The sequence below is a fragment of the Medicago truncatula genome, chromosome 5 (assembly GCF_003473485.1).
Source record: "Medicago truncatula cultivar Jemalong A17 chromosome 5, MtrunA17r5.0-ANR, whole genome shotgun sequence".
Classification (NCBI taxonomy): domain Eukaryota; kingdom Viridiplantae; phylum Streptophyta; class Magnoliopsida; order Fabales; family Fabaceae; genus Medicago; species Medicago truncatula.
The window spans coordinates 30,602,206-30,621,013 of NC_053046.1; the positions used below are offsets into that span (position 1 = coordinate 30,602,206).

The following is an 18,808-nucleotide window of genomic DNA, read 5'->3' on the forward strand; positions in this document are numbered from 1 at the left end:
AGCGCTTTTTGGATATTATAACCGCTATATTTGTCGAGCATATAGTAGCGCTTAGGAAGCGCTATTTAAGGTTGATTTGTTTATAGCGTTTTTCATCAAAAGCGCTATATACGATTAATCCTGATTTTTTTTTAAAAAATTTATTATTTTTATTGCATCTATGCTGGCGCTTTTTCTACAAAACGCTATATAAATTTAGTATCATAGGAAGCAGTGACGGATCCAAAAATTTCAATAAGTGGGGTCAATATTGTTTATCTTAAATATTTATACAAAATATATAAATTTATAACTAATAAAATAATTTCTCTCTTAAAAAAAAAATTAATAAAATAATGACATCATTATCATTAAGAAAAATTAGATATTACAAAAAATATTTCATCATATATTAGTCTATATAAATGTTACCATAAATCAGAGATTACCAGATATATCGATGTCTATGAATGTTACAAAACAATAATTCAAAATTTCATATCCATACAATTAGGCATTCGTTTTTTTTCACAAAATTCATAGCAAAGAAACTCCTTTCAACAATTCTCGCCGTCGCATGCAATTGTAATGTTTGAGTATTTTTTGTGCTCGTTTTTAGTAATGCTAACTTCAAAAGTAAATACAATGTTGGATAAAAAATATTTTATAGTTTTGAGAACCTTGCTTGAAAGATTGGTCCTTTCATCTAAATTAGAAAAGTGTTTAAAAAGATCAAATTTCCATCTTTTTTCTAGTAATTTCTAGTATATTTCATCATAAGCAATTTAAAAATAAATTCAATTTAAAAATAAATCCACGTGATACCTGAATTTTCTTTTAACCTTTTGGGAGCATTTTCTTTTTGTTTTAATGAAAAATCCATTTTTAAAAGTTAAAACTTAAATGCCAATGTTTTCCCAATTCACTAATTCACTTTTTATAAATGCAGTAGAAAGTATGAGAGTTACAATACTATTTTAACAAATATAGTTTAAAATTAATTTACAAACATGACATTGCTTTACCTTCAATGTGTTAGTTTGGTTATGTGGGGTCAACATATAATTCAAAGTGGGGTTAAAATGCACAATCATGCTATAATTGGTTAAAATAGAAATCAATGAGTGGGGTCAAGTGACCCCAGTGTGATACACGTGCATCCGTGCCTGATAGGAAGCGCTTTTTTAGAAAAGCACTATCTAAAACCTCCGTGTTTTGATTTATAGCGCTTTCATGTTAAAAGCGCTATTTAAGGGGCGTTATATTTTCTCAATTTTGTAGTAGTAGAGAATCTAAATTGAACAAGGGACAAATTTAAGCTACTGCATTTAAGTTTGAAAATTTTCATAAAATTAAATATTGTTTCATATATGAACTTTGATAACACATTGCACATGCCATAAACACGATTGGGGTGACCCATTTGATGATACTGATCTTTGATTAGTAGGATTTGGATTATTTGCTCCCCTCCTACACTCCTTGCATATTTTATGTCTCTATCTATCTCATCATCGTCTCTTCATTTTTTCCATCACATTCACAAAACCACTGCTACAGTTTTCCCCAGTAGGAGGTGATCCAAATCCCTAGTTGATAATTTAGCTATGATCTCATCACTATTTCGGCTGAACTTAATCAATCCCCTAAATGTCGAATTCAGCAGACACCCTAGCTAAATAACAATATGTTATATCATGTTTTGCAAGACATGTGTTTCCTGTGGTTTTTGTATCTAGGTTTCATCTTGGATCAAATGAAACGACAATTACATGTGCATGGCATTAGTATCGATGGTTAGTACCTAAAGCGTACATTTTGCAGAATAGAAAAATCTTCAAGAAAGCACAATCATCATGTCCTAATGCAATTCTCCTAAGGTTAATTAATCAATTACTTGTCCAAATTCCAAACTCTTATCAATTCAATAGTAATATCTTCTTTCGTAAGGAAAACAACCCACATGGGAGCCAATCTCCAAAACTTTCCCATTCCCAATATGCAATAAATAAATAAATAAAGAAGAATACAATGTACTCACTTTTTATTTACCAACATAGGGTTGCTGACACACCTTTTTGGTCATTCCATGTCACACCACGCACATCCACATAAGATATCAATTTCCTTAATCATAAACAATTAGGGATGACTTAATCATCTTAAATAGGTTCGTAAAACTTAATTAGGTCCCTTTGCAAAACAAAAAAACAATCAGAGCTTTATTTATATCTATTATAGATTTCTTAAGGCATTTTTTTTTTGTTTTAAAAAAGACTAAATTAGTTCATCGAAATTGGCATCCGAGGGAATCGAACCTAATGGACTTGACTGATTTAAAAGTTTGATCTTATATATTAGTATCTTTAAAATAAAAAATCATCCAGTTAAGTATATTGAATGGCAAGTTGAAACACTAACTTAAACAAACAAATTTGCATGATAAAACTTTTCAAAAATTGTATTGATAAATAAAATGATTAAATAGAACTGAATTGACTTTTCAAAAAGTTTAAGCCTTATTTATCTCTTTTTAAAAGAAATGATAAGACTTCCCTCAAAAAAAAATGATAAGACTCTAAAGGCAACATAACCTCATATCATAAAGGAAAAATGTAAAGATAAAGAAAAAGAGAGAATGCTGGGAAAGGTTTCTTTTTAAGAGAATCTAATGAATTTTATGAGACAAACCGTCCATGATCCATATAAGGCAAAATATGTTGAAATGATGATATAAAGACTTTATATAAGGGCTTGGAGATACATCCATAAGGACCAACCAAAAACATATTGATCAACCAAATAAATCAGAATGGCCAACATGCAAATTGTCCCAGCTTACAAGAATAATGTGGAGGCACAATATGTTGAAATGATGGTACCCTTGTATTCTTATGGCTGTGAGAAGAAAATAAAGAAAAGCTTATCCAGTCTTAAAGGTAAATTTAGCATTCATTTAATTTGTTGATAGTTTCAAAGACATGATAATTTGAAATATAAACAGCCACATGATAACTAGCCTAGTGGTGGTTTGTTTTAGTTTGAACTTTGAATCATGTGGTTATTTGTTTGGTAGGTGTTTTATAAGTGCTCCGCTTATATACGGTGCATTTGTATTTTCCTTTTCTTTATCGTGAGTGGTACTGTTGTTAGTACTACTTAACATGAATAATATTGGCTGATTAAAAAAAAAAATCACATGAAATTCGGAATAAGATTTTATCTTTGTGAAATTTTTTAGTAAACTGTTTTTCAACATACACGTAGATATCTAACCATTCATTTCAATATTGGTTTTTCGCTTACATGTTTATGTTCTATATGATTCCATTAAAAGAACAGAAATGTTAAAAGTACAAATTTTGTACTTTGAAAAAAATCTATATAGTGACGGATATTGATTTAGAGATAAAAAATATCAAATTGATTGTTTAATCGGTTGCTAACATTTTTTTTTATTAACTTTTCGGTTTCTATTGAAAACGAGAATTCTAGTAAACCAAAGTTTGAACCTGAGGTAAATACAACCTAATAAAAGTTGTATAAGCATGTGTATAAACTAGGGGTGTACATGGGTTGGGTAAACCATCAAACCCATCCAAAAAAGTGGGTTGGGTTGGGTGATTGGGTGAATATGGTTTTAAAAAAATGAAAAATCCATAAAAAATAATGGGTTTTGGGTAAAACTGGACCCATACCCAATAAACCAACTTACCCAATAATTTTCAAATTTTAATTTCATTTTCATAGGGAGGAAGAAGAATAACAAATGTTTTGATCATAAATTTAGTTTAATTTCTAAAATTAACACAACACATCCTCTATATTGAAAATAAATAAAAAATATTAGAGTTACAAATTATGATGTTGCAATTTATAGTTACTTTGATGCTAAAGCAATTTTACGTCATTCAACTTTAATTTATTTCAAGTATTCGATGATTAAATTTTTTATTTAATATTAAAATTTATTATTTTATGATGCTAAAATATAGTGAAAATAGGTTACGTAATTATTTTAAGAAAATAAAAAGTTGAACATATTAACAAAAAAAAAAAATTGGGTAACCCACTACCCAACTCAAACCAAACCGAAAATTAGTGGGTTTGCCCAAACCCACCCGTTAATTTAACGGGTGAATATTTTATCTAACCTAAACCGGAGTACTCTATATGGTTCGGGTCTTGGGTTTGGCCAAACCCAACCCAAATCGACCCACTTACACCCCTAGTATAAACATGCTTTAATATAAAAGTTGAAAATAGATTATCGGTGCAAATCGCTATAAGATAAGTTGAAATAAATCAACCAAATAATTTTTGTAATGTGTTTTTAACATGATCTTGTATAACTTTTTTCAAGTGACGCACCTCATGTTATTTACGTGGGTTTCTAACTTGAAAGCGTCCGGGTTTTTAGTATTCTCTAAACCATTCTCTATTGATGAGTTCAAAGAAGCTGTTTTTAGTATGCATTCCGACAAATCTCCAGGACCCGACGGACTCAATCCGGGTTTTTATCAATTTTTTTGGGATGATATTGGTGCTGAGATTTTCAGTTCAGCTTGCTCTTGGCTCCAATCTGGTGCTTTCCTGACTCATCTCAATGACACAAACATTGTTCTTGCACCCAAAGGTGATCACCCGGAAACAATTAAAGACCTCCGCCCTATCTCTTTGTGCAACGTCCTCTACAAAATTATCTCTAAAGTCCTTGCTAACCGTCTTCGCCCCTTAATTGGAAACTTGATCTCACCGGAGCAAGCAGCCTTTGTTCCCTCGCGTTCCATCATGGATAACGCCCTCTCTGCCTTTGAAATCCTTCATCATATGCGTTGCAAGCAAAAAGGTAATACGGGTGAAGTAGCATTGAAACTTGATATTTCCAAGGCCTTTGACAGTGTTAGTTGGAGCTACTTGCAAGGGGTTATGCGCAAGATGGGTTTTTGTGATCAATGGATTTCTTGGATGATGATGTGTATTACTTCGGTCGATTACCACATCCTTTTCAATGGGGACCGTATTGGACCACTCACTCCCGCTAGAGGCCTTCGTCAAGGCTGCCCACTCTCACCTTATCTCTACATAATTTGTGCGGAAGGCCTCTCTGCTCTAATCCGTCATAATGAGCTCGCAGGGAATTTACATGGAATACGCGTGTGTCGTGCAGCCCCTCCGGTTAGTCATCTCCTTTTTGCAGACGACAGCTTCCTCTTTTGCCAAGCAACCCCAACCGAAGTAAATTGTCTAAAAGATATTCTCATGTGTTATGAGAATGCTTCAGGCCAAGCTCTAAACTTCGGTAAGTCCGCCATAGCCTTCAGCAAAAACACGGCACCTGACATGATTAATCACATTACAACCTGCCTTGGGGTGACGAGAAGCATAGGCAGTGGTACTTACTTAGGACTCCCTTCCATGGTCGGACGTAGTAAGAAATCTGTCTTTAACTATCTCAAAGACCGTATTTGGAAAAAGTGTCAATCTTGGAGTGCTAAATCTCTGTCGAGAGCAGGTAAAGAGGTGCTCATCAAATCGGTTGCTCAAGCAATTCCTTCATATTGTATGGGAGCTTTTCTCATTCCAACCTCTTTATGTGAAGAAATTGAAAGAACCATGAATTCTTTCTATTGGGGTTCTAAAAAAGATGGCAGTAGGGGTATAAATTGGATGAGATGGAACAAACTATCTCTTCACAAAAGTCATGGTGGACTCGGATTTAGGGATATGGAAGCCTTTAATCTATCCATGCTCGGTAAGCAAGGTTGGAAACTCCTTACAGAACCTAGCTCCTTACTCACTCGCATTCTCAAAGCCAAATATTTCCCTCGACGGGACTTCTTGGATACCAATATTGGTCACAATCCAAGTTATACTTGGAGGAGCATTTGGAGTTCCCGAGACCTTATAAAATCGGGCTATCGATGGAAGATCGGTGATGGTTCCCGCATCAATGTTTGGAACGCTCGTTGGATACGTTCACTCCCTACACTTAAACCCTCCACTATTCCTTCTCCTACTATGGCTGAGTTGTTTGTCAACAATCTGCTTAATCCGGATCTGTCCTCTTGGAACAATGATCTCATCCATTCTATTTTTAACTACCAAGATGCTACAGCAATTCTTTCTATCCCTCTTAGGAACAGAACTATGGTGGATACTTATGTTTGGCAGCACACGGTCGATGGTTCCTACTCCGTTAAATCAGCTTACACGCACTGTATGACACTTGCAGCCAATATGTCGAACGCTGCTGATCCAGACCAGAACTGGAACATTATTTGGAAGCAAAAAGTCCCCCCCAGGGTGCGCTCCTTTCTTTGGCGTGCAGCACATACTTGTCTTCCTACCCGCTCCGAGTTAATCCAAAAAGGTGTCCCTTGTTCCGATACCTGTGTGCATTGTGATGTTCTCGCAGAAACGCATACACATCTCTTCTTTGTGTGTCCTAAGGCTGTTACTTGTTGGGAGCTGCTGCAACTTGACGCAGTCATCCGTGACTTGCTTCCTACTTCGTATGATTTTTCCACTCTTTTATTTAATCTCTTTGACAGGTTGACAACCGAACAACAATCTATGGCGTCAATGGTCTTATGGAGCTTGTGGAAAAATCGTAATTCTAAGTTGTGGGAGAATTCAGATTCAGCCCCCGCCTTCATTGTGCAAAATGCGAATGATTCTCTTAATGAATGGCGTTATATGCAACATCATAAGAATCCGGGACAGCAGGTACATAACACGGTTCTGTGGACAAAGCCACCGCCTCCATTCTTGAAATGCAATGTCGATTGTGCGCTATTCAACAACAACTCAGTGGCAGGCTACGGGTTGTGCATCCGTAACTCAACAGGCCAATTTATAGCCGGTATGTCAAACTTTTCACACTGCTCCCTCATGCCAGTCGAAGCTGAAGCATGGGGTCTTCTAGAGGCTATTAAATTTGTTGTTGCTAACGACATGTCCCATGTGATCTTTGAGTCTGACTGCAAGGCCATTGTTGACATTGTAAACTCCTCTCATTTCCCACAAAACGAGCTGGGAGACATTCTATCTACTTGTAAGGACTTATTATCCATTCATGCTAGCTTTATTGTGAACTTTGTTAGGAGGCAAGCAAATGAGGTTGCTCATTCCATAGCAAGAGCATCCTTGTCTAACCCTAGCCCCCATGTCTTATATGATGTATCTTCTCATTTGTACTCTTTGATATCTAATGAAATGGCCTAAGCTTGCCTTTGCTCAAAAAAAAAAAACTTGAAAGCGTCCATTATTCGGCTCACTGTACATTACTGCTAGTGGGTTGTGTCATGTGTGAACACGGACTATATTGAGCAGTTCCTTTTAGATCATTTAGGTTTGGATTGATGGAGAGTGACAAAATGGAATGGAACGGAGTGGGATGGAACCCACTCCATCCAATGCCATTCATTAAATCAAATTTTCATTCCCCCCAATTTGGGGGTATCCAGTGGAATGGAATACATTAATAATCATAATTTTAAAACTCGGCTCGGACATTGGCTCGGTATGAGTCTCTGGGTCAATGGTTGAACCATTGGGTCATTGGTCGAACCGCATGACTAAACTGGATCAACTCGGATGACTCGCTTGGATAACTCGGTCTTGAGATTAAATTTATATAGATATTTAACCGGATTAAATTGGATTGAATCAGTGACTCAGTCACTTTTTTTTTTTTTGTAGATAGATGAAATGGCAAAGCTATTATGAACTCACACACACAAGTGGAGGTACCGAGGTTCGAACCCCGATCATGGCATCCGGCCTAACAATTTCGGCACTTTGCCAATTCAACTAGAACTTTTGGATGTGACTCAGTCACTTTAAATACGAAAATAATGACACATGTAAAATAAAAATAAATATCCAACAATAATAATTTTATCGGCTAATTGCTCAAATTCGAAACATAGACATAACTCAAAATTTGAGTCATGACCTAGTGTTTGTGAGAATGACCTAGTGGTTTTTGTTGTCTTGGTGGAATGTTTTTTTAAATAAAAAATTACAATGTTTTTTTAATCAAAATATATGAACAATTTGTAGTAAAAGAAGAATTGAAACATACATACATGAAGAGTGTACCACCAGCTTCAATTCTTTTAAAATAAAAACGTGTACCAGATTTTAAAAAAAAATAACGTAAAAAAAAAGGTTGGTGGAATATACCATGGCTTTTGAACCTGAATGTATTGAATATAAAAAATAGAAAGTAGAATTAAACACAAATCTACAAGTGGCGTGTTGGTTAATTCTTAAATTTAATTCCTTTGCCTAGTAGTTGGTCCAGTGTTCAAGTCCCACATGTACCAATTATAAAAAAAAAATAAAGTTAATTTGGATGTGCGGTCAAAGGCTGTTGACTCGCCCGGTTCACACAAATCCATCGGGTCATCGGTTTTTCCCGAATTTGCTCCTCCTCCAATGAAATGGAATGGAATACATTAACATAGATAAACTATGATTTGCAAAGTCAAACTTATTGTGCGAACCGGAAAATTTGTAGGTACTAAAGTAAAAATAAATTTCTAGAGTGTGTTATCTCAAATAGTTATCCATGCCAAACAGTACAACACCTTTTAATATAACATGACATTCAATTTAAACCTCTAATATTGGGTCCAATTTCAATGGTTCATATATATCTACAACTTTTGGTGTTATGATTACTGTGCATTTCTCTCTCTGTAGAAAACTCTCCTACACACATACCCTACCTGCTTAATTTTCCTCTAATATATATTCTTTTAGCTAAATAAATTGGTGTATTTATGACACTTTGGCAGGCATATACTCAGTAAATGTGGACCATTGTCAACAAAAGGTGACGGTATGGGGAATTTGCAATAAATTTGATGTGTTACAAACAGTAAGAAGCAAGAGAAAAGATGCTTGTTTTTGGAACCAACAAGACAATGTTGAATTAGAAGAGATTTCAAAACAACCCTCATCTTCACCAATTTCATTACCAACCTTTCCGCACAAAAATTTCAAACGTTCTTTATCTTTAACTAAGGTTCGGTCTCTAAGTTTGAAGGCATGGAAAAAGGTCTTCACTAGATCATATTCTTTTTAAAAGAAAATGTGAATTTGTGTGGTAGAAAGAAATTAGGCTCAAATATGATTTTAGTCGCTATAAAATATCTATTTTATGTTGGTTTCTAAAAGAAATATGAGTTAGTCTATGCTATAAAAATCAATCATTATTAATTCATTATGCTACATTTGGGTTATACTTGTTTGAGCCAAGTAGTGTTCTCTTGAAGGTACATTTTGTTCTACTTCTTTTATCAATACCATTGTCCTATGTTGTAGTGGACTTATATGGAGATCTATATTATCTCCTACACTTTTCAATATTTTTGTTTCGGATAGGATAATTTGCTAGACACCTGTGGTAGATATTTTATTTTTAGCTTTTCATCTATAGCTAGTGTGTATATCCGCAAAACTGAAAATATTCAACGACTTTTTTAGAAATGAAATATAATCAAAAGTGATGGTTCAAAAGTCAATGTATATGATTAAAAATTTAGTTCGCATACATCAACTTTTCACCTATCATTTCATCCGAGAGGGAATATATAATATATGCTATATATTAATCAACCTTTTTTAGAAGACACTAACGTGAATTATCTTTATATTTGTATGCTTCTAGTGGCAACAGGGAAATATGGACTCATTACATTCCTTTTATGCAGAATCAATCTTTTAGATCCATGAATATCTACCAGCACAAACAAGTCAATAATCTTGGATGGGATCTCTCACCATTTTTCACTTCTGCCAAACCCATGTGTAGGACAAAATCATATTTCAAAAAGAAATTTCTCAAATTAGCCAAATCCAAAACATGCATCTACCAAACCTCATTTTCAAAACTTACAAACCACTCCAGTATTTTTTTTCCCAATTAAATCAAGCCAGCTCATCTCCTCAAAAGCTATATGATTAGACCACACAATTAATGTCATACAAAACGCGATTAGGCTAAAAAAAAATTCTACATTTCCATGATGATAAGTGTATTTTGCACCCAAAATATATAGTCACAATCATGAAGTCAATTAATTGATTTATCATTTATGCCACTAAAAAAGAGAAGTCAATAAACGGTCAAAATTTTGAATTAAGTATTTTAAATATTTAAAATATTAAAATTTGGATCATAACAACCACCAATGTTTGAACTGCGTGAATACATGAAATTTAGTGATATTAGAGAATCAAAATTTAATACAGTGTGTGAATATGAATCTGTCTTTTCAAGCTTCAATATGATCAAATTACAAATTACTATTTGCATCTCATATTATATAATGATTATGGTAAGACTGGTGCTAGTTACATCTAAATTTATTTAAAATTTTACAATAATATCAAAATTGTCCTCTTCATGTAAATTTTTAAAAACTCATCTTTTATGATCATTCTGAACTCTTACCCTCTTTCATCCACAAATCACCATAGATGTGCAACCAATTATCTGAATCAACATCTTTGTTATTGATTTGTACTATATTCATAAAGGTTAGTGAATTTCATGAATTTCATTTTCGATGAGTTTCTATTTGTTTATTGTTTGTTTTGGTATGAGATATGTCTATCAGTCAATTTGATTTTAAGTGAGAGGTTAGTGTAAATTAAGTTTACGTGTATGTATATAAAAAGGGTTAGTGTAGTTTACGTATGTAGGTTAATGTAAATTCAAGTTTACGTATATTCAATCTAGGTTAATGTAAATTCAGTTTACTTACATTCAATCTAGGTTAATGTAAATTAAGTTTACTTATGTTCAATTTAGGTTAATGTAAATTTAGTTTACGTATGTATATAAGAGGTTAGTGTAAATTCAGTTTACTTACGTTCAATCTAGGTTAATGTAAATTAAATTTACTTACGTTCAATCTAGATTAATGTAAATTAAGTTTACTTATGTTCAATCCAGGTTAATGTAAATTCAGTTTACTTACGTTCAATCTAGGTTAATGTAAATTAAGTTTACTTATGTTCAATTTAGGTTAATGTAAATTAAGTTTACTTATGTTCAATTTACGTTAATGTAAATTTAGTTAATTTGAAATTTTTATTTTAGTTAAAGGGTATATTAATCATTCTGGGGTGTAATTTTTTTTTTTTTGACTAGCACCAGTCTTATGGTAATTACCAAGTAAATATAATGCAATTATTATGTGCCTAAAATAATTCACTGTACACACCAGAAAGTGCCACAGTTCTATTCCTTTTTGCCAACCTCTTATACTATATGCTTTATGGGACCATACAATTGAATAAAAGATGCCACAAAGCCAACATAGTCAATAACTTGTAACTACCAAAGTGATCAAATACAAAAAGAATCTTCTTATTTATAGGGCCCGCTTCTTATACCCTTTAGACTCTAAGCTTTCAACACTGAAAACTAAACAGACCTCTAAGCTTGAATCATGATAATGGTGGCGTTTATGACGGAGATATTCATAGAGTACACGGCTGTGCTGACAAGGGCGACTGAGCGCTTCCTTTCACGAAGGGGTATGAGTTTGGATGGTTTAAGAAATAGGAATCTTCGCTTTGGTTCATCATCCTCTTCATCTGATTCAACTTCTTTTCTTGTATACTTTTAATCAATTTTGTAAGAAAAACAAACTGAATTTCTTCTCTCTTTTCCTTCATGTTTTAGGATTACTTATTTATTGCATAATAAATTTGTCATGTGAAGAGAAGTGATGAATGTTGAATTAATATATAGCAGAGAGAGTATTTCTTTGGAGGATTAGGCTTGCATTTGATGTGTAATTGTGACACATATTTTATTATATAGTCAATTTTTCCCTTGCCATGAATTATTCTTCAGTTAAGGTTTGTGTTATGCTCATTAGTTTAATTTTTGTTTAAATGTGATATTGTATAAAATACTATCTTATGTGTTGTTGTCATGTGACTGGAATGTCACTTATTCACTTATTCAAGTCTTAAAAAATAGCCTCTTGTGTAAAAAAACAGGGTAAGATTGATAATGGTGGGATCCCTTCCCGGACCCCGCAAATACGGGTGCTTTAGTGCACCTAATTACCCTTTTATTATTGGAAAACAAAGCATGCTTCATGCAGAGTTTTCAACTTATCCAAAAAAAAACAAATAATCATAATGGACTTTCAAAGTTTATAGACCAATACAAAGGGTTGAATTTGAAGTGTAAGTCTTCATAAATTAAACTTCTTCACTAATTGTATAATTTATCAACATGTCAATTTCTTTGACCTTATCTTTATTATCTTGGCAATACCTCTCTATAAAATCAACCCAAGTTAGTGGGATAAGACTTAATTGTTGTTGTATTATCTCTTTATAAGAAATATACTATTGGAAAGGACATTTCTTTGTTACAGTTCATGTACCTTTGCAGAAAAGTGAAGTATTGAAGATTCAATTATTAACTTATGTCCTAAGCCATGACTTTAATGTTTATCAAGCATGTGAAAACCGAAAATCCATTAATTCAAGTTATTTTCAATAACAGTATATATTGTCCTTGAGAAAATCAAAAACTCATCATGTTAATTTGGTACCACAAAAGTAGCTACCGTTTTATTTCAAGTGAAGGTCCACTAATTCGATTAAGACATATTTAAAGCTCCTTTTATATATCATGTACTAATCTAGGATTTCTCCCCATTTATTGTCATATCATGTAATAATCTAGACAAAAAAAGACCTTACTTTTGAAACTTTCCCCTTCTTTCCCTTGACCAAGGGCTATTGGTGCAACGGTCGAGATCTAAGGAGGCGTTTGTTTGGGAGATAAAAAGTACATTCCTGAGAATAGAGAATGGGAAAAAAACATTACTGTGTTTGGTAAAAAGGAACATAAATGATATATTCATGAATGAATAATACCCGAGAATTTATTCTACCCAAAGTTTAGCTATTTTTATTCCCATGAAAAAGGTTGGGAAAATTGAATTCCCATAAATGATAACCCACGTTCTACTCTTTTTTTGAGCAAAAACCCACGTTCTACTATATAACCAACTAATACCCCTATTTTACCATTTAATCTTCCCACGATGACTAAAAAATGTAGCTAATGATTTTTCTTTTCTTTTTTTTAATTAAAAAACATTTTATATTTTGACAAAAATCCCAAGGGTTTAAAATGGTAAACAAACACTATTTAAAAAATTCCTAGGAATATAATTTTCATTATTGTATTGCTGGGAAAGTTCATTCCAAGGCTTTATTTTTTCATCCATATAACAAACACACCCTAAGTGATTAAAGGAAGGTGATGCAAAAACCAAGTATTTTCTTAATTGTGTTAAGGGGCTGACTCGGAATCATGTCACGGTGTTAAAGGTGGATGGTGGGTGGGTTCAATCACCTAGTGACATTAGAAGGGTAGTGGTGGACTATTTTAAAAATCATGTGAAGATGGAGAGGTGGGAGAGGCCGAAGTTGGATGGGGTCCTGTTTGCTCAAGTATCTATGGATGAGAATGCTAAACTTATACTCCCTCCGGTCCTATTTATAAGAAAAATTTGATTTTTTAGATTCATTGAGTGATTGATGTATTTTGTCTAAAATATAGACCGAATACATCATTTATACAATGAATTCAAAAAAGTCAAATGTTTCTTATAACTAGGACCGGAGGGAGTATTACCATTTACAGGAGAGGAGATTGAAGTTGTTGTGAAAGAGCGATGGTAATAAAAGTTCGGAACCGGATGGTTTTAATTTTGCCTTTTTTAAAAGGTTTTGGTACTTAATGAAGGATGAGGTGAGGATTATGTTTGATCAATTACATGCTAATGAGGTGGTGCCAAGAAGTTTATTAGCTTATTTTGTCGCTTTGATCCCAAAGGTGTCCTCACCGATGATGTTGAAGGACTTTCGTCCAATTTCTCTACTTGGTAGTATTTACAAGTTACTCTCTAAGGTGTTGGCAAAAAGATTAGCCGGTGTAATGAATTCAATTATCTCTTCTTCCCAATCGACATTCATTAAAGGTAGACAATTGGTGGATGGTGTGTTGGTTATTAATGAGGTGGTGGATTAGGCTAAAAAATCTAATCAAGAGGCGTTGATTTTGAAGGTTGATTTCGAAAAAGCATATGATTCGGTTGATTGAGATTTTTTTGAATATATGATGGCAAGAGTGGGTTTGGATCGGAAGTGGATTGGGTGGATGAAACAGTGTGTTTTTGGAGGAAGTATATCAATGCTTGTTAATGGGAGCCCAACAGAGGAAATCAATATTGAAAGAGGTTTAAAACAAGGGGATCTGCTTGCTCCTTTCCTTTTTTTGTTGGTGGCCGAAGGTTTTAGTGGGCTTATGAGGAATGTGGTTAGAAATAATATGTTCGAAGGTCTTCGATTTCATGAGGAGGGATTGGTTTTATCGCACCTTCAATATGCGGATGATACTATTTGTATGGGAAAGGCTACGGTGGAAAATTTGTGGGTATTAAAGGCGCTCTTGAGGGGGTTTGAGATGGCTTCCGGGCTTAAGGTGAATTTTTCCAAAAGTTGCTTGATTGGTATTAATGTAGAGAGAGATTTATGGACATGGCGTGCAATTTTTTGAATTGTAACGAAGGTAATCTTCCCTTTAAATACTTGGGGCTTCCGGTGGGTGCTAAGTCTAGTTGTCTTGCCACGTGGGAACCTTTGTTGGATCATGTCTTGTCAAGGTTGAATGCTTGGGGGAATAAATTTATTAGCGTTGGAGGTAGAATAGTTCTCTTGAATGCGGTCATTAATGAGATTCCTATTTTCTACCTCTCTTTTTTGAAGATGCCAGGAATTGTGTGGAAGAAATTGGTGAGAATCCAAAGAGAAATTCTTTGGAGAGGTGTTGAAGTGGGTCGTAAAATTAACTGGGTGAAGTGGAGGACGGTGTGTCAACTGAAAGGGATGGGCGGTCTTGGAGTGAGGGATATTAGAGTGGTGAATTTAAGTTTGTTGGCTAAGTGGAGGCGGCGGTTGTTAAATGAGGAGAATGTCTTATGAAAGGAGGTGATAGAGGAAAAATATGGCACTAATGTGAGTAATTTGGTGGGAGGAGGTATTGTATCTTGGCCTAGGATTTCTTCTTCTTGGTGGAAGGATATTACTAGTATTGAATGGAGAAGTGGGATGAATTGGTTTAACGACGAGGTGGTTAGAAAGGTGGGTAATGGAGGCAAAACCAAGTTTTCGAAAGATGTTTTGAGGGGTGGGGTGTGTTTCCGGGATAAATACCCTTGGCTTTTTGCCTTGTCTAATCAAAAGGAAGGTACGGTGGCGGATGTTTGGGTGAATGGTGAGATGGGAAGGGAGTGGAGGTTTATGTGGCGGAGGAATTTTTTTGTTTGGGAAGATGATTTATTGAATAGTTTAGTGGAGGATTTGGAGGGCCATGTTTGGTCCCATGAGGAGGATATGTGGATTTGGAAGTTAGAAGAGGATGGGAGGTTTTCGGTTAAATCTATAACTATATGAAGTTTCCTCGAAAAAAAGAAAAAAAAATTATATGGAGTGTTTATTGAATTGACGAGGTTTGGTCGGATTTTTAATGTAAGGAGTTAGTCTCTTTTAGTTAATCATCGACTCTCATAATATTTTTGAGGTCTTGAGGAAAGCATAAAATACTTGTGAGACATATGTATTAGGTTAAGAACAACAACATAAGTGACTAAGATACCATATTCACACTTTATACACTAACACCGCCACCAGACCCTTGACAAATTTGAATCGGATGCAGTCATTGTTGGCATATCTCGATTGTTAGATTGAGATTAGATGGGATCAAAATTCTCTATCGTCAATGTAGTCGGCACATCTCAAACGTTGAGTTAAAATTAGATTTTTCGCTTTTCAAATTTTATTTGATGAAGTTAGAATGAAGGTCAATCAATCTCAAAACAATGATTGATATTTCTACTTCCTATTTTTGAATTTTATTTATTAGTTTACATAATCCAATTCTTTCCCACTTGCATAGATTGACAATGAGAGGTTGACTTAAAATACCAAAGTTCCTTAGAAAGAAAGAAAAAATCACATGTTTTGGCCCGAACAAAATTCTATGACCAAAGCATTTGAATCCAAAACACTATATATTATATTTCACACTCATGACCCACATTAATTATAATTATTTTGTGGACTTATATATATATATATATATATATATATATATATATATATATATATATGGGTTTGCTAGAACACACCCACTAATTTTTATGTGGGAGTGTTTTAGCAAGTTATAACTAAAAAGTTAATAAATACACCTTAAGGTGTATGTTGCTATAACACACCTTCTAAAAAAAGCAAGTGAGTGTGTTCTAGCAAATCCTATAGGCATTTGCTAGAATACACCCGCTTATTTTTTAGAAGGAGTATTTTAACAAGTGAATAACTAAAAGGTGGTTAAATACACCTTAAGGTGTAGCTTTGCTAAAACACTCCCACATAAAAACTAGTGGGTGTGTTCTAGCAAACCCATATATATATATATATATATATATATATATATATATATATATGCACATATATAAATATTAAAAGTAGATAAAGTCTTAGATAGACACAATCTCAAATCAAAATGATTTGGGCACATTAACAAAAAAAAAAATAGGAATAAAATTAAATGATATTAATTGATGTCACTGATTCCTCTTAAAAAGAAAAAAATTGATGTCACTGATTTATTTTTGTTTTAATTTTTTTAATTTTATGTGAGTATGCCTAAATCTTTTTGAGTGGGGTTGAGGCCATATTAAACTTTCACCACCACTAGTAACACCATTTTTAGACACGAGACATGTCAAAGTATCGACAATGACATGTTATGGTGCTGAAGTTATATGATTGCTTGGACGGGCAAAGCATGCTCCTCTATGTATTGAACAATTTGTTTTATATTTTGAATAGGCATTAAGCAATGAGAATCTCATAGACACATTATGATGTGATTAATTAAGTGTTAAACTATGATTATTGATCAGTGTATTTTGTGCCGTGGTGTAAACTATATTGTATTAAAATTCTTTGTCAATGACACAAACTTCAAATGCAATTCCTAGATAGCTGTATTTACAGAATCTGTCTTCTAAGAAAATCATGATAATTTAGGGAACAAAAGATGCAAGTGATATTCTCTGGAAAAAATTTGCTAAAAGTATTTCTACTATCACTAATCATACATGGCTTAAGAAAAATCACTAATGATACATGTACAGGCTCGTTTTTTTTGTATACCTCCACGATATCTATATGGTTTATTCACGTTCATAAATGTAGTTAATTCAACTCACTACAAAATCCATCGAAAAGTACATCAAACCTAAAGGTGTAAGTGCACCCACATCGGTTCAAAAGGTATCGTGTTTTCGATTTTCCAAGAACATTGTGGAGGTTTATTGATATTTTGTAACCTTGTTCTCTAACTTGCCAAAGTTCTCGTCACAGTAATGCTTTAGGTTTGAGCTAGATTAAAATGAAATTCTGAAAAAATATAAATCTAGGGTTCAATTGGACCCATTTTAAAATTGAAAGTAGATGAAACTCGTACATTGAAAGTAAACCAACAATTATATAAACATGTTATCGTAAGAATACCACATCATTTATAATAATAATACTAATAAACCAACCTAGTTCATACATATATCTTATTCATGGAGTTCGAGTAAACATACTGGTTTATAACCTGTTTGAGTTAACTTATGTAGTGTGATGCAACGTGACTTAAGTCGCGTATGTGTAAAATTAAGTAATGTTTGATTTACACATGCGTTAGTTAACTAGCGCAGGAGCATTTTCAATAAGGTTGCAGGGTGCGAGCGAAAAGTGCAGGACGTAGAGCAAAAATCCTATTTGTTCTACTTCTTTTACCAATACCATTGTCCTATGTTATAGTGGACCTATCTGAAGATCTATATATCTCCTACACTTTTCATTATTTTTGTTACGGATACGAAAATGTGCTGGACAAACTGTGGTAAATATTTTATTTTTGGCATTTCATCTATAATACCCATTAGAATTTGTGTCGAATCTAATTTAATCATAAAAAAATAAACTTGTAAGGTGAAAAATTCCTACAAATATATTTTCATTTTATATCTTAGTTAATTTGGAACTCAACACTCTCATCACGCTCATAAGTGCATGTACATGTAGAGTGTGGTCCAATAAAGGGTGACTCAATAAATCTTTCACGATCTTTGATATGATCGTCGTATTTTGGTGGTGCCTCACTCTTTAAAGTCGCATTGCATGGTGAGAGATTTCTTCCACTTGTATACACGTTTTCAAACCATTCTTCATCGAATGTGATGAGACTCTTGATAATATCATAGCCACGTTACATTCGAATTTGGTTTTTATGTTGTCACCTATCTATGCAATTTTGAATCTCATACATTGAATGAATATCTTACACATATAGGTTGTCTATACTCAAAATACCGTACAACCCCTACAACCAGATATTTGGGTTGTTGAATCATGATTAGACAATTTATAAATAGAACGTTGCTATATGGTACGAGAGATTTAATGCACGACTCATGCACGACATGCTCAAAACACACACTTTGTTTGGTGAATGACCTTCTTCTAGTTGGTTTATGGATTTATAAGATAAAGATGAACTAAGATATATAAAATATAATGTAATAAACTAAGATAATATAAAATTGTTGTTGGTAGTAGCACCATCATCTTCCCAGTCAATGTTGCACCGATAAAAGCGTCACAACCCTTAAGATGCTCCAAATTCATGTTTTATTTGGTGAATCAGCTTAGT

General features: G+C 33.6%; 2 protein-coding genes across 2 annotated transcripts; both read left to right on the forward strand.

Moving 5' to 3' along the window:
• Positions 1-2,717: 2,717 nt before the first annotated feature.
• Positions 2,718-9,167, forward strand: LOC25494829 (heavy metal-associated isoprenylated plant protein 28). The gene is made up of 2 exons (XM_024783837.2): positions 2,718-2,918; positions 8,787-9,167. Exons 1-2 carry the CDS (start codon positions 2,792-2,794, stop codon positions 9,074-9,076), a joined length of 417 nt encoding a protein of 138 aa, XP_024639605.1. The 5' UTR covers positions 2,718-2,791; the 3' UTR covers positions 9,077-9,167.
• A 4,988-nt stretch (positions 9,168-14,155) lies between these two features.
• On the forward strand, positions 14,156-15,489 carry LOC112422141 (uncharacterized). Its single transcript, XM_024784923.1, has 3 exons — positions 14,156-14,518; positions 14,803-14,955; positions 15,115-15,489. Exons 1-3 carry the CDS (start codon positions 14,156-14,158, stop codon positions 15,487-15,489), a joined length of 891 nt encoding a protein of 296 aa, XP_024640691.1.
• The last annotated feature ends 3,319 nt before the right edge of the window (positions 15,490-18,808 follow it).

Coding starts and splice junctions, on each gene's coding strand:
- LOC112422141 (XM_024784923.1), top strand. CDS start 14,156: ATGGCAAGAGTGGGTTTGGATCGGAAGTGGATTGGGTGGATGAAACAG. Junction 14,519..14,802: donor AGATGGCTTCCGGGCTTAAG/GTGAATTTTTCC, acceptor TCTTTTTTGAAG/ATGCCAGGAATTGTGTGGAA. Junction 14,956..15,114: donor GAGTGAGGGATATTAGAGTG/GTGAATTTAAGT, acceptor TCTTGGTGGAAG/GATATTACTAGTATTGAATG.
- LOC25494829 (XM_024783837.2), top strand. CDS start 2,792: ATGGCCAACATGCAAATTGTCCCAGCTTACAAGAATAATGTGGAGGCA. Junction 2,919..8,786: donor AAGCTTATCCAGTCTTAAAG/GTAAATTTAGCA, acceptor ACACTTTGGCAG/GCATATACTCAGTAAATGTG.